The sequence below is a fragment of the Saccopteryx bilineata genome, chromosome 4 (assembly GCF_036850765.1).
Source record: "Saccopteryx bilineata isolate mSacBil1 chromosome 4, mSacBil1_pri_phased_curated, whole genome shotgun sequence".
In the NCBI taxonomy this organism is placed as follows: Eukaryota; Metazoa; Chordata; class Mammalia; order Chiroptera; family Emballonuridae; genus Saccopteryx; species Saccopteryx bilineata.
The window spans coordinates 46,977,551-47,001,218 of record NC_089493.1 but is presented as its reverse complement, the minus strand read 5'-3'; the positions used below and the strand labels follow the sequence as shown (position 1 = coordinate 47,001,218).

Sequence of the window (23,668 nt, the reverse complement as noted above, 5' to 3'; positions counted from 1 at the left end):
AACGAGGATAAATGTTTGCACATCACTGTCTTGAGGGCTTCTGTAGAACATGTTCAGTGTGAGAGCTTCCAGAGGCTGACAGATAATGTCCCACAGGAAGAAATAAAACACAAGATTCCCAAGGCTTGCTTCATATATAAAGGAGTAGTTCTTGGAAAACTAAGGACATTTTGTAATTATGATCTAAAACACAGTTGTGACATAAGTATACTTACTATTTAAAATAAAGTGATGAACAAAAGGCTCTAGCAAAGGCTAATTTTAAAGTAAAAATAAAGCAAGATTTAATCCAAAACATTCTCAAGTTTACATAACTTCTGGAAACCTAAATGGATTAAAATTGAACGATCTGACCAGTACTCAGAAGAATCATCATAGCATGTACACAAAATAGAGAATAAAATTTTAATGGTATCAAAAACAAAACTTTTTAGTACTTGCTGGAATAAAGTTGCAAAATATTAGTACTTGCTGGAATAAAGTTGCAGAATGTTACTCAGTAACTGACTTAGCTTCTAAATCAAGCTGAAGTTACACATACTCTGTATATTACTTGAGTATATACAAGTACATTCCATGGTAACATGCAGATGGGGAAACAAGAGTACTTACTGTAAAATCAAAACTGCCATCTCTGCTGATGAAGTAATGAATTGCAAACAAAACACCTATCCAGTAATACTGAATATCTCATTTTGAAAAGGGGGTTTTGAGTGTTCTTTTCAAGGATTCAAATTCCATGTGGTTAAACTTGATTCTTTTTTCTCAATATGAAAAAAGGGGTGCAGATATATTCCTACGGTTATAGGAATATAATTTTCTTTTTACTCAATTCCAAATTAAAAGGTTGATAGACTTTCTTCCGAGGTAAAAAGGGCTCTTCACATTCTAGTGGTTGAGAATGAATTCCTTAAAGCTCTTAGGCATTTGAGTGTCGTACCACCCACAGCAACGTATGCTCAAGTACATTTAATAACAGTCATACGAGATACAAGTTTAATTTTCCTGAGAACTAAATTCGACCTACGAATAAAGAGGGTATGAAAATGACCTGAGTTCACAGGAATCTCTAAATTCAAAAGAGATTACTTCACCTTTGCTAAGATCTCATCAGAAGCCTTTTATAGCAAGGGTTTCTTGGTCACATATTTGGTCATGGAGCCTTGTTATCTTTTTAAACACTAAAAAGAAGTATTTTATGTTGTGCAAATTCAATGAAAGGCCAAAATAGACAAGAGGACTGATGTGCTGAGTAAAACCCACAAGTAAGCCACAGATCCCACTATCTTATAAAGGAGAAGGTGACATGTACAAATGACCAACTGTGCCCCCAGTCTGACCATCACAGGGAAGCTAAGAAAAATCCTTGTATAATAAGCAAAGACAGCACCTTAAGTGGAACCTAGTGGAAGCCACTCAGAAGTGAGGACTGGTTGTGGCAGAGATGGCTACTGGTCCCCTCTAGGGAGCTCTTCCTTTTGTGTGAGAACCCAAGAATGTGTAAGACACCGTAGAGATGACTGGTTTCACAGTCATTTCTCCAAATTATGTACTGTGACTTCTGTTATTACTGTCTGCAAACTATTAAGAGGTAACATGTGAATTATTAGTCTGATCTAAAGAATATGGTCTGGCTTCAATCTGAGCTCTTCTGACTTGCTCTGTAATCTAATTCAAGGCACTTTACGTATTTTGGTGCCTTAGTATATTACCATGTAAGGTGAGAATAACACTTACCTCAAGGAGCTTCTACATAGATTACTGAATTTTAAAGCACTTTGAGCTCCTCAGATGAAAAGCACTGTGGAAATCATTATAGCTAAGGAAGACTCTTCTAATGCCTCGGAACCCTGATCTGTTCTGCCTTACATCTTAACCATGTTTTCTTAAACACTTCTAAAATAAAATGTTAGTGGCACTCCATCCCTTTATATATGTTTGGCACATAGATATTTATATATTTAAAATAGTTGTCATACTCCCGAATCCAAAGAGGTTTATGAAAATTTCCAATAAAGTTGATGTGTACTCATTATGGAGTACTCTGTTTAGAAAACTTTAGCATTCTGAGGTACATGTGAAATAAAAAGTACAATTTTTTCAAAATAATTCAACTAGTGTTATTTGTGTGAAACTACAAGTTTTTAATGAAAAAAATACTCAAAGTATGCCACAGTGTCTATATATTCATCTGAAGAGTACAAAGATGATCTTTTGGGGACAAAACTGGTCTTAACAGTATAGAAAATAAATGTGGTTCTTAAATTTTTCAAAGGAAACATTAAAAAAGTAATGTTTCATACATTGAAATAAAATAATTAGAGGTAATAAATTATAAATACAGTTCAAATATTATTTCTTTTTTATCATTAGTTTTGCTAAACAAATTAAATTCAAAACACTTAAATCTGTTATAATCTTTCAAAGGAACCGTGGAAATGGAAGCTTCAATGATACTGACTCTTGATCTCCACATAGAATACGTTAGATCTTGACCACTTTATATTTATAACATATTTTGGTTAATATATTAGATTCAATCCATTAATATGCCTTTATATTGGTGAAATTAGATTGTGATTTATAACCCTGCAGTTCACCCAAATGTTCCTTACTTTCAAGTTTTGCTTCATTCTCTGAAAGGGGGGTATATGTCTGTCAGACTCATAATTAAAATGATGAAAACTGTAAATTTACTTCTTTTGGACTGAAAAAATGTTTTGTTTCTTAAACAAAATAAAGTGCTTTTAAATTCAAATATTTCTTGCCCTAAAGAAAACTGAAATATACTTAAACTTGAAATCTCTGTATCTTGACACACATATTTTAACAGAAAAAAAAAGTCAGTATTGGGCCACTAATGTCCTTCAAAAGTTCAAATTGGATCTAAATTGGGTTTTGCATTATTGTCATGCTCATGTTTGTACATGAAGGTTAAAAGAAAGAGGGCGACATCCAGGGATGACCAGTAGGCAGTGTGTGACGTGACAGCTGACCAATAGCGGCTCTCCACAAGTCCTTCTCGGAGTTCAAAATCAATTCTGTGATCCAATTCCACTAAAAGAAAAAAAAATCCATCAAGTGAATAAATATTACAATATAATGGGTTCTATATAGACTTACTAGAGTTGAAGGTAAAAATTTAGCTAATAGAAGTGATTCTCCTAATGATAGATTTGTACATATATTTCAAAGTGACTTTTCACTCTAATTGTATGGGGAGAACACTCAAGAGAGCCTTATTATCTTAGGATTCTATCTGGTGAGTACTTTCCTTTGTATGCCCAGATTAATATGAAATAATAACAGAACAACAAAAAAATTCACTTAGGGCCCAGGCAGAGTAGCACAGGTGGTTAGAACGTCATCCTGATATACCAACGTTGCAGGTTCTATCTCTGGTCAGGGAACATACAAGAATCAACCCATGAATGCATAAATAAATGGAATAAATCAGTGTTTCTCTCCTTAATCAATTAAAAGAATCAATTCACTTGGTATTAAAGAGTAGATTTGCGTTAAAGAAACTAGGCTCGCCTGACCTGTGGTGGCGCAGTGGATAAAGCATCGACCTGGAAATGCTGAGGTCGCCGGTTCAAAACCCTGGGCTTGCCTGGTCAAGGCACATATGGGAGTTGATGCTTCCAGCTCCTCCCCCCTTCTCTCTCTCTCTCTCTCTCTCTCTCCCTCTCCTCTCTAAAATGAATAAATAAAAAAATAAAATAAAATAAAAAAGAAACTAGGCTCAACTCCTGGATTTCCTTTTTAAATTTTCTGTCTAATCTGTAAAATAAGAAAAGCAGCCCTCCTGCAGAATTATGGTCCAGGCTTACTTGTAATATCTGTGGGAGTGCAAGAGGTCACTAGAGGTCCCTTCTTTGGGGAGGCCCTACACATTGACTGGCGCTACAGGGATATGCTAGAAGATAATGTTTTTATAGCTGCATGTCTTCTTCCCCACTTGGCCGAACTCCTCAAAGGCAGCCTAGATTCTGTCCAGTCAGTGGGGCCTAACATGTGCCTGGAACATATACATGCTTCATGAATGTGTGTTGTGGCTCAAGCTGAAGTGGGAGGAAGACTGCTGATCCTTGAGAGGAAAAATTTCATTTATAGCAGTGCTGCACTAACACAATTCAGTGAGTCAATGAAATCCTTTCTAACCCCCACAGAAAGTCCTTGCAATACCCGTTAGAGCAAAATCCCCTTAAAAAATCAAGGCATTTAATAAATCCTTAGAGAGAAAACACTTAAAAAATGATATTTTGATCTTCAGGAACTAAATCCTCTGAAACTGTCAGTGAGCCATACGGTATTTTTGAAGGGTCCACCTTCAAAACAAAAAATACTCAAATCACTACCAGACACTCAAAGTCTGTTCTTTGTCCAGAATTCCAGAGGATGTGAAAAGTAAAACTGCAAAAATTAAGGAGGAATTTGGAGAAAAAGTTGGGTTTTGTTTTACACTGAGAATTTGGTACTTGCATGCAGGAAACTATGTCACACTAGAGAATGATTTCATATATATGTTTCGCTAATACTTAAACATCTGTTTTGTGATAATACCATTTGGTGACTTAAAAATGCATATATAGTTGGTGCTTTTCTATCCAATTGTTCTTTTCTGACAAGAAATGTCCATGGACCTATCTATACTGTCTCAGGCAAGGTTTATACTTCAACAGCATAAAATACCAATTAGGTTATTAAACCATTTGTAAGATACACTGACATAGACTTTTATAAATTTTTTTAAACTGTTACTTTCCTCATTTAAATTATGATAGGCTAATCCATAAATCAGAAATAGATGGAATCCATCTTTGGGACTGTGGGTAGTGACGTCTGACTCTTACATCTTCTGCACTCCGCGGACCTCTGTGCTAGGTTTGTACGTATGTTCTGACACAACAGGCAGGAAGACGAAAGAAGAACTGGAATTCTCAGCATGATGAGGAAGAGTCAAAGTAAAGTTAGTTATAAAGAAAAAAAGGAGAAAAAAGGGGAGAAACAGAGGAGATGGGAATCATATGCATTAATATTGGTGAAGACCACAAAGTGTAAGTTCTAAGAATTCACTTTCAAATGCCACTGTAGCATGTCTTACTAGTCCAACAGTTTTAAGTTGAATTGTGCTAAAGTCAAAGAGATTTTTTTTTTATTTGGCTCTGCTTTAATTTTATGTACCTGAAATTTATTTTCAGTGTGCTATTACTGTCATACACTGCCTTTCACAGACTAGACACTAAAATGCTTAATTTAATCATCATCCTATTATGTGTCCTTGTTACCCTTATCAGCTATTGGGACTTTAATAAAAGTGCTGTTAACTGGTTGGCTTTCCCTATCCCTTTCTATCAATGTTTATTGTAGGTTGTCCCTATCAAAATGGGATCTGGGTAGCCAGCTTATACCTGATGCAAATGTGATAGTCTCTCACCTTCCTTAAAATGTTTAACCCACGCAGTCTGGCTGCTGGTGTGGTTAACTTCACACTGGTGTTGATTCTGCAGGTGGATGGAAAGAGCTAGTTGGGCCTGTGTCTCATCTTTTCTCTCTTGTTTATACAGATCACAGTTTCCCAAGGGACAGGTTCAACATGACAGCATCATTTTATACAGGGTGGTACAAAAGCAGGTTTACAGTGGTGAGTCCGTGAAACACAGTTTATTGTTATTATTATATTATTTTCCATCTGAACAACTGTAAACCTACTTTTACCCCACCCTGTATGTGCTATGAGATGTGCTGTTGGCCAAAGTGGCCCAAGTCTACATGGAGCTGCCTTGGACCGACTTCTTCTTGATTACCAGACCGAGAACAAGGAGCACCACACGGGCTGGCAGTTTCTCCATTTCTCTCACTGAGTTAGGGGAAAGAGAAAGGAGAATAGAAAATCATTACTTTGTCCTTCTCTCTGTTTCTTGGGTGTCTAAGTTTTAGAATTCTTCTGTTCACAAAGAAAAGAGTAAGATTCCTGAATGGTTGAAGAAAAGTAAAATGAGAAAAAAAACGTCAGCTTTTAACAATCATCAGCAGTTGCTAAAACATGGATTATTTTCTTTCCTGGGGAGTCAGGCATATGAACATGTTTCCCTCCCTAGTCCCCAAGCAAACGTCTACACTTTACATAGTAAGAAGGTAAAGTGTCACCAATACTGTGCTTTTATCAGAGAATTCTTTTGTGCACAAGGCTTGTCAACATGGATATGGTATTAAAGAAGTAGCATGAACAGAAAGAAAGCATCTTAGTATTAAAATGTTGTGTATTAACCAGACGGGTTACTACTATTTAGAGGAAGCATCTTAACTTCCCTAGGGAGAAATTTTTACAAACTTGATAAATCTTAAAAGTTATCTTATTTGTAGGTAATAATTATGGTCATAATTGCATGATTTGTGGCTCCTTGTAGACAGCAAGAAAAATAAAGTACTAGCAAAGGAAACTGTGTTTTCAAATGATTGGTGAAAGATTCATTTGTAGTAAGAAAGATTATATTCAGAGTTCTTGTTAGCAAATTATGTCATATTTTTGTGCTGCCTCAGGGCGACTATTCATTTCATATGCTTAGGTATTTGACATTCAAGGAATATTTATATATTTTGAACTATCATAGCTCCAAATACATTTAGGAATATTCTCCAACTATCCTTTACTTGAGGAAAGTAACAAAAACTCTATTAACAAGTTTTAAAATCAGTTGTCATTTCTGTCAAACACGTTTCCCAACACTAACCTACCTTGAAAGACATTTAAATACCCAGATTTGACAATACATGGGCTATGTGGGTGAATATAGACTCTGCAGGTCAATCTTGAATAGAAAAACTTCTAGATAGTGGCCAGATTTGTTGGACCCACTACAATCTGGTTTAAGAAGCATCCCAAACATATTCAGAACTACTCCCTTCCACTCAGCCTTGGTACTTCTCAAGAAAACAAACTTCTGGTTCTTATACACTCTGTGCTCCCCACCTCTGTGCCTTTGGTTATGCTGTTTCTTGTCCTTGCAATGTTTTTCATCTCTGCATGTTGAAACCCTACTTCCAATGAAGCCCTTTATAATTTCTCCAGGGTGATCATTTTCCTCACTCCTTAGAACTGACCACGTCTGTGACCAGCACCTCCCTGATGTGGTTCATCACATTCTACCACATATTATAATTATTTATGTAGTTACCTACTTTCCCTACTAGAGTATGCCCTCTGGAAAATACTTAATTTCCACACCAGTATTTAATATCTTTATGGGCAGTACATAAATCTGTTTCATCTTGGTATTTTTACCAGTGACTACCTTGTTATCTTGGCTCATGGTAATCATTTAATAAATAATTATGGAGTAAATACAAACAGGGGAAGAGAAAATAGAAGCCATTTGCATATTGCCAACTGAATCAGTTTGGTGTGGTTATGATTAGTGGCCTAATGGCTTAGGTCATTGGAGGGCTCTAAGATAGTGGATACAAGGGCTGCTTGAACACAGGAAAAATATACAAGCAGATTAATGTTCCTTTCTGCAACTAAATACGTTAAAAACATAAATCAGATGACTGTATTTTGTTTCATAAGATGCACTTTTTTCTCCCCCAAAAGTGGAGGGAAAAATGCCCATGTCTTATGGAGCAAAAAATATGGCATTTTATTAAATATTTTAACATACCATTTGGCTCAGAATATTTTTTTTCTTATTTTCCTCCTTAAAACCCTAGGTGTGTCTTATGACCAGATGCATCTTCTGGAGTGAAAAATACGGTGTTTCTTTAGGGAAATAACTAACAACTACATGAGCAGGGACCAGAGTGAGTTCTAGAATCTATGTAAACACAATAAATTAAAATCAATCAATCAATCAATAAAAAGTTAAAAAAAAAGCAATTCTTGAGGGGAATTTACTGACTTTGATCAATACAAGATGTGGCTAGGGAGAAAAAAAAAGTAGATCGATCTGTGATACTAAAACACTGTTTTGAAACTTGTATCAAATAAGTTATTTTGAAAGTAGGAAAAAATGATTAAAAATTAGCAATTAAATACAGAAATGGTAAAATTAGACATGCCTAAAATATCCAAAGAAAAAACCTGTAACACATCTTTTATTAGAGACAAAATCCGCAATTAAAAAAAATGGATAAAGAAGTTGTAGAAACTGATGAATATAATTTAAACTGCTAAGATTAATCCTCTGTGATATTTAGAATCTGCTGAAAATTAAAGAGACTGAAAATATCTCTTGCATCCAATAATAATTGGTAAGCAAACCTGCCCCTCTAAAGAATATTAAGTACTTGTACCGAAACCAGATATTAGCTACAACATACCTATAAGCCCTAAGTGGTAGTGTTACTGATATCTGAAATAATTAGGAATGATTAAATCCTTTACCCTATAAAAACCTTTTGTATCTAGTGTAGTACCTGAGAGGTATGGTGCACTTCTTTGAAGCCTTTAGGGCAATAGAGAAGAAAAAATGGCTTATGCTTTTCTCCTCTCTCTAAAGGATTCTTTTTTTGTAGGAATGTATAGAAGTATCATATATTTTAGCACATTATGCACTAATCAACAGTTGAGTTTCAGGATCACTACCATTTAAGATTAGAAAATATAGAAAGAAATAGTCTATAGGGTGATTTCATAGAAGAACTGATTTAATTTTTCAATGAGCAGAAGAACTAAGTAGATAATTTTCGTAGTATTTTGAATGCTATTCCTGACATATACCATACCGAGGGTATTATCTTTATTCTGCATTACATTTTCCGGAAAAAGAAGTTGTGGGAGATTAAAGAAGGACTCCTGAAGTCTGAAATCTGTGAAAAAAAAACACAAGATGCTGTAAAGTATTGGCTGATAGTGACAAAAAGCCTTCAATGATGCAGTGGCCAAAAGTTAGAACAATACTCCCAAATAAGCTGATTAACCCTAGCATACATAAAGAAGTACACATTGTGATTTTTTGTAAAGAGTTCTTTCATGGAAAATGTAAGCATAATTAATTTTGAAATGTAACGGCATAATCTGTTAACACCCAGATCTCCCCAAAAACATATAGTTCATTTAAGTTCTGACCTAAAGGCAAAACAATGCTACAAGAAACAGATCTGTCCTTTCCACATGTTACAAACAGAGCATAAGAAATGAAATAGTAACAGCACTGGAAATAAGCCTAGACTTTTTCAAAAGAAAAAGAATAGCTAGCACCATCAACTTGATGACAACCAACAGCACTTACTCTCAAAGACAGAAACCCTGATTGATCATGAATTCAAAACCTGTGTCCATCTTACCCTCAAAGAAAAAGAGAATCAATAGAGAATCAAAGCTGGAGCTTCAGAACAGAGGTTACTGAGAACTGAGGCCAGGGAGGGGAGCAGAAAGAAAGAAGGCAGGCTGAAGGACCCATCATAATGACCAAATTTCAAAAAGAATTTTAAGGAAGTTCTACGATTTGCAAAAGATAGCCAAAATAGCAATTAAGACTTAAGAAATTTGTCTAAATCAGGATTACGCATAAGAGTGTATCACTGAAGCAAGTCCAAGAATTAGTAAGGCAAATCTTGAGGATTTGATTTAAAAGGCAGAATTCTACTGTAGCAGTAGCCCAATTTTAATAGTTACATCTATATCTACAGATGAATATATGTAATGAAGATTCATTAGATTAGCTCAGATTTAGTTGAGTTTATAGTTGACAAGGAATTTACCATTAGGACCAACAAGGAATTTATATGTAAGAAGGAAAGCAAGTGTATTTTATTAAGCTATCAAAATATAATGATGTGATACAGCTAAGCACCTGTACTCACTATTGTTCTGAAAGAAATAGGTTTATCTATTATCATTTTGAATTTACTATGTTAATTTTAAATAGGAAAAAAGGAAGGAAGGAAGGAAGGAAGGAAGGAAGGAAGGAAGGAAGGAAGGAAGGAAGGAAAGAAGGAAAGAAGGAAAGAAGGAAAGAGAGAAGGAGAGAAGGAAGGGGAACCAAACTACTAAAAGTTTTCCTCCCTCAGGTCCTATAGATTCTCCCTCCGTCTTCATCACCCTTCTCTTGGGCTACCCACTCTGCTCTTCCATTCATTCCACTATTTACTAGCACCTTTGTGGTGCAGTAAGATTACAAGAATTCCGACTTTTTACCTAGCATCTTACAAAATTCTTTGAAATTACTTTTCCTTAGAAATTTAGAATTTTCTTTTGACATGTGCATGTTCCAACAGAATTTTGTATTTTCACAATCACAATTCTGATATTAAATAGAAGTGAGAGCTTATTCTGATAGTAAGTAGAAGTGAGAACTTAAGTCAGCAATAGTATAGGAACTCTTATAAGAAAACTAAAATATAAAATTCGTACAAACATCAAAGCCTAAAATGAGTTTTTTTTTTTAGCACTGTTAATTTTCAGTACTCAGAATCTGATAACAATAAAATTAAGTTGGCCCTGGCCAGTTGGCTCAGTAGTAGAGTGTCAGCCCAGCATGTGTAAGTCCTGGGTTTGATTCCCAGTCAGGGTACACAGGAGAAGTGACCATCTGCTTCTCCACCCCTCCTCCCCTCTCTCTTGTCCCCTTCTGTCAGCCATAGCTCAAATGAGCAAGTTGTCCCTGGGCACTGAGGATGGCTCCATGGCCTTGCTTCAGGCACTAAAATAGCTCAGTTGCTGTGCAACAGAGCAGCAGACCCAGATGGGTAGAGCATTAGCCCCAGATGCTGGGTGGATCTTGGTTGGGGTGCATGCAGGAGTCTGTCTCTCTGCCTCCCTGCATCTCACTTAAAAAAAAAAAGAAAATAAAAAGGGAAAAAATGATAAGATTAAGTTAAAAATGCTATTGGCTTAAACAGGAATGTCCAACTCAGATATCCATGATAATTTATCCTAGAGTGGGGTTGACTGTGGAGAAAGATCAGCATCCGGGACTATCACAACTGATCTTCATTTTTACGTAAGTTTTATAGATGTCAATAAATGCTCGTCATTTTAAAATTTAGAGTAACAGACACAATAACAAAACAAGGCTATCAGTATCTGAAATACGTTTAAAAATTTTTAGACAAAAAAATGTTACATAAAGCAAGTAGCTAGTTTCAGAATCTACATTTCCTTATACTAAGTCAATGGGAAAATAGAACTTAACTTTTCAGTCTTATTTTACTGGGCAATTAAAAATGAGGGTCAAATTTAGATTCTTAGAAGTAACTATATACTAAGTAAGGATATTAATGTTTCACAATTCAAGATTTTAAACTTTGTAAGTCCACTGGAAAAAAGAGAATACCTCCATTCTAATGCCAAGTCCAGCATAACAATCCATTCATTTACTCATTTCTTGAGTATCTGCTTTAAGCCAGGTAGCTGAGATAGAACTGGAAGCCATAGAGTGGATCCAACACTAACTGAAGCTCTGAAGGTTTTATAATTGGGTTGCATAAAAAGAAACAGTGGGATTAGCAGCAGGATGGCTTTGGTGTAGCAGTTTTTAAAAAAGTATCAAGAGTAGATACAGCATCCTGGACAGGTAACTCAGTTGGTAAGAGCATCGTCCTGAGACGCCAAGGTTGCGAGTTCAATCCCCAGTCGGGGCACATACGGGAAGCAATCATTAGATGCAAAACTAAGTGGAACAACAAATGAATGCTTCTTTCTCTCTCTCCTTTCCTCTCTCTGACTCTCTAAAATCAATCAATAAATAATTAAAAGGAAAAAAGTAGATTCAGCATAGGTTTGCTGCAACTAGATGAATTTTTAAGGCTGAGATGACAACTTTAAAAAAACTACTTTATAAAAACCGGGGGGTGCTTACCTCAGAGATTTGTTTATGCTTGATGCTTAAGACCCCTGTGCCACAAGGCCCTGATTATTATTAATTCACCAATGCAGAGAGTAAAACTGCATTTACCTGTGATTAATCTTAAAAATGTAAGCAGCTGAAAATCATTTTTTTCTTGAAAAGTTTTAGATTTTAGAGTTGACTGCTAGTGTTAATATCTTAATCCTCTCTGCTCTCTTCAATTTTAAAAAAGATAAAGCATAAAGTTAGGGAAGGAACAGTATGAACTAACATGCAGAATCAAGAAAGCCGGAACTGCTGTGTGGAAGGGTCTGTGTTGCCACAGTGGTAGTAGAAGGCGAGGCAACTGGCTTCTTCTCATCTTCTATTGGGTCCTTTGATATCTCAGACGGCTGTGATGTGGATGAACGTCCAAATCTTGAGAACAACATTCCTCCAAGGCCCTTTCCAATGCTAGCGGCTCCTGCATTTCACAAAACAGGCAGTCATTCTGCTGAATTACACCACATACCAAGCTGAAGAGCACCACCCATAATTACAGCCAACTGGCAGAGCGACCAAGCCCTAGTCATGTTTTTCCAGGGCGGGAACATAAAAAAAAATTACAATTTATATTGTAGGTTTCTAAATAAAAATGGTGTGGAACAAAATAAGAGTGTACAAACTCTAGAAATATAACCTGCAAAGGAATAAAGATTCTATTTTATTCAAGTGAATGTTATTTACTAGAGTATTTGGTAAGATTAAAAAATTTAAAAACCATGCCACTGACATGGACATATATTTACTATTGATATGCTAAATACAAATAAAGTGAATATGTTATAAAAATCTATCCATAAACAATCTGTATGGCAAAGAGATAAAACAATTAAATCAGCAGGTAAAGCCTATTAATAGTGCCATCTTGTGGCACTTTATATTAAGGCAACTAATAACCAAAAGCAATGGACAGATTCACATGGGTGAATAATATCCAGCATTGTGGCTGATACTAGAGATCATTCAGAGATAAATGAAATATCCTTGTTGCCCCCAAGAAGAACATAGTTTAGGAGACTTTTGGGACATTGATCAGGGAACTAGTTGACCCTTAAAACTTAAGTACCTCCTTATTTAATAAATGAGGAAGCATTCAAATCTATGTGACTTGTCCAAGATCTCACAGAAGTGGCAGGACCAAGAATAAAATGAGGGACTAGATACCCAGAAATTGTGCATTCAGCTATCTCATAATCTAAAACTACAAGAGCTGATCTAATAAGAGGATTTCAGGGCTTTTGGTCCTCAAATATGAACAGTGAGAAGGTAGTTAATTCTAAACACGGGGATTAACTATTGGATGGGTTGTAATATGTAGAATATTTCCAAATACCCCAAATTTAATGCCTGTATAAAAAGTGCTTATATTCATTGGTAAGGAATCCTGAAGAGAAATTACCTAAGATGCTTGCTTTGCCTATATTTGTTATAGATTCTCCATAGTGTCGGCGGGACAAGACTGGTGAGGTCACAGGGCTTGGTATTGTTGAAATGCCTTCATTCTCTGAAACTGAGGTAGGTTCTTTTGCTGGGTGGAGAAAGCTTGGCTTCATATGCTCATAAGGTAGAGGATTGGAAGTATTATACCAGTGGATCTGGACGGGTGAAATGTTGCTGTAGTGCTTCAGTATTAACGGTTCTAATCTATAAGCCTTGATTTAAAAAAATAAAAATCAAAGAAACATAACATTAAGGCCCAAATTTTAGTAAACTGTTTATTCTTATTCTGCTGCATGCTCAGGATACCTTAAAGAAAATTAAAAAACCTGATATTTCTAACATGTATTCCACTCTTAATAACATGTAGTTGGCCTAATATATCCTTAATAATGGGACTAGAAAAATATTAGAGTTAGTCTAGGCTGATAGTACCCATGAACTAAGTTTTCAGAGAAATAAATTCATGTTTGTCATGTTCTGACATCATGTAACAGATTTAGATAACTCTCACAAAGCTGAAGCAGCAAAGAGTAAACTGGTATACAGCAAACAGGTCAGTTCCTAGGATCTTAGGAGCTCTTATCTAGTAAATCTATTTTCAAGTAGTAATACACAAATTAGATGCTGATATAAGTCTAATGAGAAGTGGAGATGATATAGCAGAAATGGCAATGGATTTGGTGTCAGAATTCCCCGAGTTCATATTCTGGCCTCTGTCACTTATTATCTGTATGACACCGCGTCACATGGTCTCAGAGCCCCGTTTCCTGAGCTGTGGAAAGGAGAGTACACTTCCTACCTCATAAGGACGTGGGAAAAAACAGATAATGTTGGTAAAAACTGCCTAGCACAGTTCTGACATAAATATTTAAAAAGCACACCAAAAATAATCACAGAAATATATAAAATGAATAAAAATAATTTATATTAATAAAGTGAGTCTGAAACCATTCCTTATAACAAAGTTTAACATTGCACAGAACACTGAAAGCTCAGAGTTCACCTATAAACTCAAATTCAAGTTATAAAAATGAGTGAAATGAATGTTTATTAATGAAGTACTGAACATCTAGCTAGATGTTTTCACATATATATTACTTAATCCTGACAACCCTCTGAGGTAAATATATTATTTGCATATATGGATAACAAATATTCTCTGAAGTGACTTAGCCAAGATTGTATAGTCTGTATTTAAATCGTGTATTAGATTTCAGTTTAGTGAAATTAATTTCTTAAATAAAGCAGTTTTGATTAACATGTGGAAAAATTTCTAAAATACTGGTGTTTAGTCAATGCTATATTTATTTGGCGCTAGCTAATGACCTTTTAAAAAGATTTTACAGCCTGACCAGGCAGTAGCGCAGTGGATAGAGAGTGGCAAGGGGTCAGTCACTCTGCTGTAGCCCCCCGGTCAAGGCACACATAAGAAAGCAATCACTGAACAACTAAGGAGCTGCAACGAAGAATTGATGCTTCTCATCTCTCTCCCTTCCTGTCTGTCTGTCCCTATCTGTCCCTCTCTCCGACTCTCTGTCAAAAAAAACCCCAAAACAAAAACACAAAAAACTTGACACAACTATCTAAAGCTATTTTTCAGATTCCTAGTTAAAATAGTTTGTTTTAAACTTAGGTATAGCTAGGTTTGTCCACCAAAGGATTTAAGGAAGCATTCTCATCTAAAAAAATGATTCATGAAATGTTTTACCTGAATGCAAGATCCTTAAAGTGCTTACATTAAAAAAATTATTTATAATACAAACATAAAATATAAAATTCCAAAACTGAATATCTACCAGGCTAAAACAAACTCTTCCACTTTTTCATGTTTAATACATAATATCGAAATACTTTATTTTCTAAGAGAATCTAACAAACACATTTCAATACTGTAATACACTTTAGAGAAAAATTCTCAAAATTTACGATTGCTAGGGTATTGGTATTACAACTGGGTATGATTTGTAAGTCCAGAAGATTCCTGTCCCTTGTATTGATCATCAAGATAATATTTTTACATTATACTCTTATAAGTATAACATAGACAGGTCATCTCTAAGGCATTTATTTTCTGAGTCCTATATCATCCAAAACACAAATGTTTTAAAAATATAAACTTATACTAACATAATTAGATAAATGAACTCTTTCTCATTAATTCAGAGGTACCTTGAAATACTTCTTATACATTCTTTTAGGAACAACTGAATATTGAGAGAAAAATGTCTATATGTGCAACTCACCACTGGATCTGTTGGATGAAAAATATTTAGTAACCGGTTACAAATCTCTCTGGGCAAAATATGGTCTTGACTTCCAGTATTCCCAGGGCGAATGCCACGCAATGCCAAAAAGACCGCAAGTGGGGATCCCATGCAGAAGAAATTCTCAACCTAAATAATAAAGACATTCAAAATTTAAGAAATGGTGAAGTAATTCTTAACAGAATTTGGGCACCATATAACATATGGTAAAATGCAAATAATAAAGTTATCTCCGAATACATGTTTTTTCTTTCTAGAAGCTTTGTCTAGATGGCATCTGCAATATTTGTTAACGACATGCCAATCATTAATTGTACTACACAATTTATTTCTAGAAACAACCTTAAATATATCTTTAAATATAATAGAAAGTGAAGAATGAGAAGAGGAGGAACAGAAGGCAGATAATTTCGTTCTGTTTCTATACCCTAATCAAAGATGCTATTTTGTGTGAAGTAATATACTAGGTGCTCCGGAGGATACAACGATGAATAAGGCAGAGCTTCTGCACTCAGAGCTACAACCTTGTGTGGGAGGCAGAATAAAATAAGTGCATGAGATAGGGAAAGTATGCTATAAGAGTGATTTTCAAATCCCTTTCATCTCATGGCACACATAAACTAGTTACAAAAATTCTGCGGCACACCCCCAAAAAATATTTTTGCTGATCTGACATAAAAAAGGTATACTTTTAATTCATTCACACTAAACAGCTATTAAGTTGACAAACTGAGGGCCAAGAGGCCAGTGTCCCTGACTAAAGAGTCAGGTATTGCATGTTTTATTAAAAATTTTTGCAGTACACCAGTGAGCCTCTTGCAGCATGCCGGCTGAAAATCGCTGCCGTGAGAGAACAGAGAGGAGTAATTAGTGCCAACTATGAGGGCTTAACAAAGGAGGAAGCATCTGTGTGGACCAAAAAAGATAAGAAAAACTTCCACAGTTGGGGTTGGGACACTGGGGCTGGAAGAAAGGATGATCCAAAGTGACAGAACCACATGAACTAAGGCACAGGGAGGAAAGAACCTGGCTTAGAGAACAGAAATACTCTGAAGTGGTTGGAAACTGGGTGTGGGGAAAATGTAGCCTGAAGTGAGACAATGTTACAGAGCTTTGACTAAGAAAGTTGGACTTAATTTATTTTATAAGTAGTGAAAGAGAATAGGATTTGATCCATGTTTTAGGAGATTAGTAAACTTGGTAGTTGCTTGTGGATAAACTGGAAAATTGAGAGGTTGGTGACTTGGAGACAAGGTAGGAAACCACTGACAGAGTTTAGGCATAAGATAATCTGAAGCCAGGCATGACTACCTGTCCCATTCAGAAATGAAAGTATGAAAGAACAGGGTAGAATCAACATGAATGAATGGAGACGGGGGTGAGGAATGAGTCAGGGGCAATTCATAACATTTGATTCTGGCTGACTGGGAGTGAGTCCATTAACTGAAACAGGAAACTCTTAAGTACATTCTATTTTTGTTCATCATAAGCCTGAGGTATCTGTAACATATCTAATAGGCAGCTGAAAACTTAGGACAAGAGATACAGAATTGGATATGTCATCATCCAAGTCTACATGATACCATTATAGAACTGACATGCAAAACCAGGAGAATGGGTAAGACTGCTAAGGAAATGCACAGAGTGAAATGGCTTTGGATAGAACTATGATGTCTACATTTGATTAGCAGGTGAAGGACATAAAACTAAAAAAGGGAGAGTAAAAGGAGAAAGAGAACCAGGAAAATAGTATCATAAAAGCCAAGGGAGGAGAGGGTTTCAAGAAAAATAGGGTGGTCAAGAACACTGGATTACATACAGAACGTAACACCTTTCCCTCCTAAACCGACCCTACCTCTCTCACATGTTCCATATCTTGATGAGTGAGGCATCCTAAATTCATCTTTCCCTCTCCTCCCTAACATCTAAGACACCATTTCAACAGATTTTAACATTCACTTCATCACCTCTCATTTGGACTAACTGTAACAGTGTCCCTGCCTCCATTTTTTTTTTTTAGCCAGAGACAGGGACAGAGAGACGAGAGGCATCAATTCTTCATTGCAGCACAATAGTTGTTCATTGATTGCTTTCTCGTATGTGCCTTGACTGGGGGCTCCAGGAGAGCGACTGGCCCCCTGCTCAAGCAAGTGACCTTGGGCTTCAAGCCAGTGACCTTAGGGCTCAAACCAGCAACCATGGGGTCATGTCTATGATCCCACACTCAAACAAGTGAACCCTGTGCTCAAGCCAGATGAGCCTGTGCTTATGCCGGCAACCTCGGGGTTTTGAACCTGGGTCCTCTGTGTCCCAGTTTGATGCTCTAACTGCTGCGCCACTGCCTGGTCAGGTCCTGCATCCAATTTTATATATCTTTAATCCCTTCCCCACAATGCCTCCACAGCAATTCTTTTTTTTATGCAAATTGAAAAAACCAAAAGAATGATTATATATATTGAAATGGTACCTTTAAGTTAAAGAAGATTTGAGAAAGTTTTGTTATTGTTTGTTTCTAAAGGACTGGGTAACTTCATCATGTTTGAAGGCTGAAGAAAATTAATTTGTGTTAAGAAAAATAAAAAATCTAAGAGAAAACTTTTGAAATCATAGTGACAGAAGCATCAATTTATAAAAAAATTATGGTCATTTCTTCTATAAAATATGGAAAATATAAAAGATAGAGAAGAATAAAATATAATAGAGAAAGCTATGTAAATTCTTTCTGATTGATATATACAAGTGCACACATATATACATGTACATCCTGCCAAAATGCTTTATGCAAAAAAAGATGCTTTATGCAAAAAAAAAAGATGCTTTATGCATTGGTCAGGCATGTCACAAATGTTTGTGAACTTGTTCAACATGAAATATAGTTGGTTTGCAGTCTGATAGACAAAGGAATGTTCTCAGATAAGAGTAATGACTGCTTTAGTAATATTTATACCCATCAAAGAATTTTAAAGATGAAAAATAACTTTTAGACATTTAGATATCTCTTGTCCAGAGATGAAAAAAACAGACGAATTCAGAGATGTTGAATGATTTGGCTAATGTTACCTAACTAGTTAGTGGCAAAGCCTCAGTATCAGAATCAATTTTCCACTCTCCAGACCAAAGTTTGTATCATTTTTTTCCTTTAAAGTTCAGTGGTCACCTGTAATAGAGCTAACACCTGTATTCTGAAATTAAATCTGTCAGTTAATAGGCACCAAAAGATTTCTGTTCCTTTTAAAACTCTAGAGTACTAAGTATTAGTTTGCCAATTCATCATATATTCCTTTCTAAACTTCAGATTTCTGTATTTTTTCCAAGTAATTAAATAATTTAAAATCCATATTATTAGACTACATATGACTTTGTATTAGGATACATAATTATAGTGCATAATTTCTAGTAATGTGATACTAAAATTTGAAATCCTAATATATTTAGTGGATTACCCTCAACTCTCCAGTAAAAAACCGAGGATATAAAATAGAAGAGTTTACTTTTTCTATCAGATCAGTTGTATGTATTTGACACTGATTGTATATAATAATTTGGGTACAAATGGAACTCAAATTCCAGGTGGGGATGATTCCAAAGACCATGCTCTTATGACTTTTACATGTATGTTATAACTTTACTAATGGTTCTTAAATGTGTAAGTTAAAAAAAAAACCTAAAACCTTTACAAGTCATGGAGTTGAAGTCTATAAAAAAATTCTTAAAGTTTTATTTTATTTATTTATTTTTACAATCACAGTTTACATTCCATATTATTTTGTATTAGTTTCAGGTGTACAGCATAGTGGTCAGAAAATAACATACTTTATAAAGTGTTACCCCCTATTCTGTTTTATAAAAAAAGTTTGCATCATCTCATTACTTAATCTGTGTGCTAAGACCCTGTGATGATTAATATAGTACACTAGACATGGGCATATATTCAACAAAAAATGAGTATTAGGAAACATACCATATTCCATGTTAACATTGCAAAAAAATTATTTTTCAATTATAAGCTATGTTCTTTTCAACAGTCAGGTAAATGTCGACATCTCTCTGCTATTTTTATTCTTTGCTTTTGACAGCTCCATTCTGAGGCTTGAAAACCCTGAGAAGCTTCCCATTTCCCATATCAAACATGCTCTTTATTTCTGGCTCTTCCTGCTCTCTCACAGTCCCCTTGCCCTGCGTCCTGTATGTGCTAGCCACACTGGCTTGCTCACCCTGCTCCAAACTACCCATGTGCAGCCCATCTGTGCTTTGGTTACCAACTCTTCAGTGATTGAAATGCCAGCTCTCCGTCCCTAGAATCAGCCCTGATACACTTCATTTATTTTTTTACCGCCTACAAATAGCTGGTCACTAAGGTTTGTTAATTCTAAATACTAAACATTTCCCAGATCTGTTTCTATTTTTCTTTTCCCACTACTTGAGATTATTTTGTGTTTCTTAGAGGAACTATAAAGTCATATTTCTCCACACCTTTATATTCTTGCTTTTACATAGAATAACATTTTCCCTTTCTTCCACTTGGCAACATTCCAAGTTATTGATAAAAGTACAAATGTCATTCCTTTGTAATCTGTTATAACCAAAATTACAACCTCTATCTCCTACATATAGTATATCCTTCTGTATACTGCTAATAGCACCAATATCCTAAGGGCTGGGGAACTGTTTTGTCCATTTTTTTCTTTGCAGAATCTAGAAACTAGCAATGTCCAACACATAGTATGTGTTCAATAATTATTACTTTGAAAGAATGATAATTAAGATTACATTTGAATCCTAATATTATGCTTCAATTGCTGTTTGGAAAAAAAAAGTGAGATAAATAATAAAAATCTCATCAGTCTTTCCTTACCTTAAATTTTAAGGCGGGTGTTTGTGTCATAGATGACGCCTTCAATCCATGTAGCCGCTCTTCTATTTCTCTCAGCCTAGAGAGCAGTATAAGATTATGTATACATTGTATTTATAATTTCATAAATATCAGATGCTCACTAGTTCACCAGAGTATAAAGAAATTGATGACCCATTATCTAATCCCTCAAATTAATCCCTGCTGACCATATTTAATAAATGCACCTGCTAGAGTACAGAAGGTCTATACAAGTTTATAAAATGATTAGTAAAAGTATCTGCCATTAGTAGATTTTTTGGTGGATCCTTTAGTAAAATGTGAGGCAAATAAAAGCATGTATATACCTTAAAAAAATCACACCAAATGTTCACATCATATACATTGTTCTATAGCTTTCTTTTTTCTGTATTTAACAATGACTCTTAGAGATAATTTCATTTCATTGCCTCCTGATATTTAATTTTCATAACAGCTGTGTAACTGCCCGTCTTAGGAATGAACCAGTTTATTTAACCCTTCTCTGCTAGTGAACATTTCGGTTTTTCAATTTTTTCCCGTTACAATGTTCTGTATCTACTTATATTTAATGAACCATGGAAGTAAGATAAAAGAAAAGGGGTGTAGTTCATTTTATAAGCCTGTTAAAAAAATTTTTTTTACTGGATTTTATATCTAATATGCTGATCTGAGGCTTGACAACATGACATTTTCTTTCAAAGCTATCAAATATTTTGCCACTGTAAACTTGATGTATTTTAGCCATAAGATTAAGGTAAACCCAAGGCTTCCGGGTAAAAATTTTAGTCAACCAAACTGTTTGTTTTTATATAATGCTAACTATCAAAATGAGTGACTTTTCATTGTTCTATTAAAAGGGACTGGATAGTCACTAAGAGGACAAAGAAGAAAGGGCATGTAATTACAGATAAAGGCAGGGATGCTGCATCCTGAATGACAGTATCTGGAAAGCCACGAGTGATCAGATTATAAAGTCTGTCAAAACTAGATTTTCCAGGAAAAAAAGGCTTCAAAATTATTTCCAGAATAGTAAGAAAGATAAGGGTCCATCTCTAAGATTAGTAAAACTACCAAGGATTACAAACTAATAATCATTTTCAACAAGGATTCTTTCCAGTGGTTCAGTTTAGATAAGTTTTAGACTTCACTCCTAATAATTGGGGAAGGATAGATAGAAGGAAAAAGAGGCAGATGATAAAACCATTTATTTTATACTATACAAAAATGCATTTAATTATCATGAAGAGTCTCTCCTTGATTACGCATGTTATCTAATAATCTTTGTACCCTGAACATTTTTTCTTTATCATGAAAATCTTCAAGTTTTCTCCTAAGAAGTCCAGTAATTCAATGAAGACATTTTAAATTCTTTAAGAGACCAGGGTATTTTACCGTCGTTTTGTTATATAGAGTTCATCAAGAAGATGTCGTTCTTCATAGCTCATCCATCGTTCATCAGGCAACTCTTCTTCCTTCTGCAGCAACTGTTCATAGAGTCTAACTGGATTCCAGCCAGTCATTATGTCATAAGTGATCACACATCCCAGTGAATGAGACACTATTGAGACTTTACCCCCTTTTTCTTCAAAGTCTGGATTCCGAGAACAGAAAAGGGAATATAATCGATTCAGCTCTTGCTGAAGGCCTTTAACTAGCTGTTTGAAATAAGAGAACATTATCATTAGAGTAATTACTAACTACTATAAACTTTATTTCTAAAATCAAGCACACTATAAAAAAGAAAAACAATCATTACTGGCCAAATATACCTAGGTTATTAAAATTAACTCAGGTGTTTCAAAACCTTGCAGGAAATGAAGTAAGGCATATATAACCATAATTCTTATCACTTAAGAATAAAGGCAGGTTTCCCACACAGATCCTTTCATAGTCCTCAAACTCTATGAGCCAGCAGTTCCATCAATTCAGAAAAAAAGTTCCATGGCTATTCCAATAAGGTTTTCAAAGAGCCCCTGGAAATGCCTTTTTCACTGCAACTTACATGAAATTCCAAATTTTTGTACTTTGTAGTTTTTAGGCCATAGTAAATTTTAGGGAAAAAACCCCTGAGTTTATTATAACATATTATATATATTATTACACTATGCATTTAGATGAGAATGATATAAGAAAATGCCACTGTATGACTAAAGAAAAAGCTAATGTCTACCTACTTGATATTTCAAAATCACCAAAGGTTGGTAATATAGATATGAGCAAAAAGTTTTATATGCCTGGAAAACAGGGCTTTTTAAGGTTTAGAGGTTAATAACGTGGGATATATGTTGGTCATTTTTCTTTGTAAGACTGCTTTCTTTGAAATTTAGCTTTAACAAACATTATTGAAATATGCCATAAAGTCAGAAAAAGAAAATTCTTTTGTTACTCAAATCCATATTGGGTCTTGATTTGACTTTTAAGGAAGTTCTCTCCTCCTCCCATCATTGCTGACTACTATAATTAATGGTCAATTTCCTGCTTGATATTCAATTTCCCATTCAGTACTTCTTGTGTGTGTGTGTGTGTGTGTGTATGTGTGTGTGTGTCAGAGACAGAGAGAGACAGAGAGAGGGACAGATACGAACAGACAGACAGAAAGGAGAGAGATGAGAAGCATCAATTTCTTCGTTGTGACACCTTAGTTGCTCACTGATTGCTTTCTCATATGTGCCTTGACCAGGGGGCTATAGCAGAGCTAGTGACCCCTTGCTCAAGCCATCAACCTTGGGCTCAAGCTGGTGAGCTTTGCTCAAGCTGGATGAACCCATGCTCAAGCTGGCGACCTCAGAGTTTTGAACCTGGGTCCTCTACATCCCAGTCCAATGCTCTATCCACTGTGCCACCTCCTGGTCAGGCCTCATTCAGTACTTCCTAATATGCCAGCTGTTACTCCAACATACAAATATTAGTTATGTGTCACTTCCATTTTGAATCTTATTTTGTCTCAAGAACATCTAGACTCCATCAGATTTTATTGAACATTCTTTACTTGCTGACATAAACTGAAAATCATTTGAGCATTCATGCTTAGCAATTAGCAGTGGCATGAATGAAGGCATGGTGTTCTCTGACTGTTGGCATGTCAGAGCACTACAATGCAACACTGAGGGTTTGGTTAAAGCTACTGAAACCATGTATTATGTCTGATGAAATATATTAAGCCAATGAAGACAGACAGGACTAAGATGAACTGGTAGCATGTGGAAAGATGATAAACTGTCCCTTCTCTAAAGAGGAATGCAAAAATTTTACTTTAA

The 23,668-nt window shown here is 35.3% G+C and overlaps 1 protein-coding gene across 6 annotated transcripts in view; it reads right to left on the bottom strand.

The window, feature by feature from the left end:
• Positions 1–271: 271 nt before the first annotated feature.
• Positions 272–23,668, bottom strand: part of DDHD1 (DDHD domain containing 1) — a 75,477-nt gene continuing 52,080 nt past the window's right edge. For 3 of the 6 annotated variants that reach the window (XM_066274235.1, XM_066274237.1, XM_066274238.1), the window contains 7 exons: positions 21,804–22,066; positions 20,394–20,469; positions 15,518–15,667; positions 13,234–13,486; positions 12,064–12,255; positions 8,728–8,811; positions 272–3,057 (listed from right to left, as the gene is read on the bottom strand). In XM_066274235.1, the coding sequence (XP_066130332.1) occupies positions 2,876–3,057; positions 8,728–8,811; positions 12,064–12,255; positions 13,234–13,486; positions 15,518–15,667; positions 20,394–20,469; positions 21,804–22,066 (1,200 nt within the window). In that variant the 3' untranslated portion in view covers positions 272–2,875. The remainder of the gene's footprint in view (positions 3,058–8,727; positions 8,812–12,063; positions 12,256–13,233; positions 13,487–15,517; positions 15,668–20,393; positions 20,470–21,803; positions 22,067–23,668) is intronic. The other 3 variants (XM_066274236.1, XM_066274239.1, XM_066274240.1) reach the window with 1 other exon arrangement.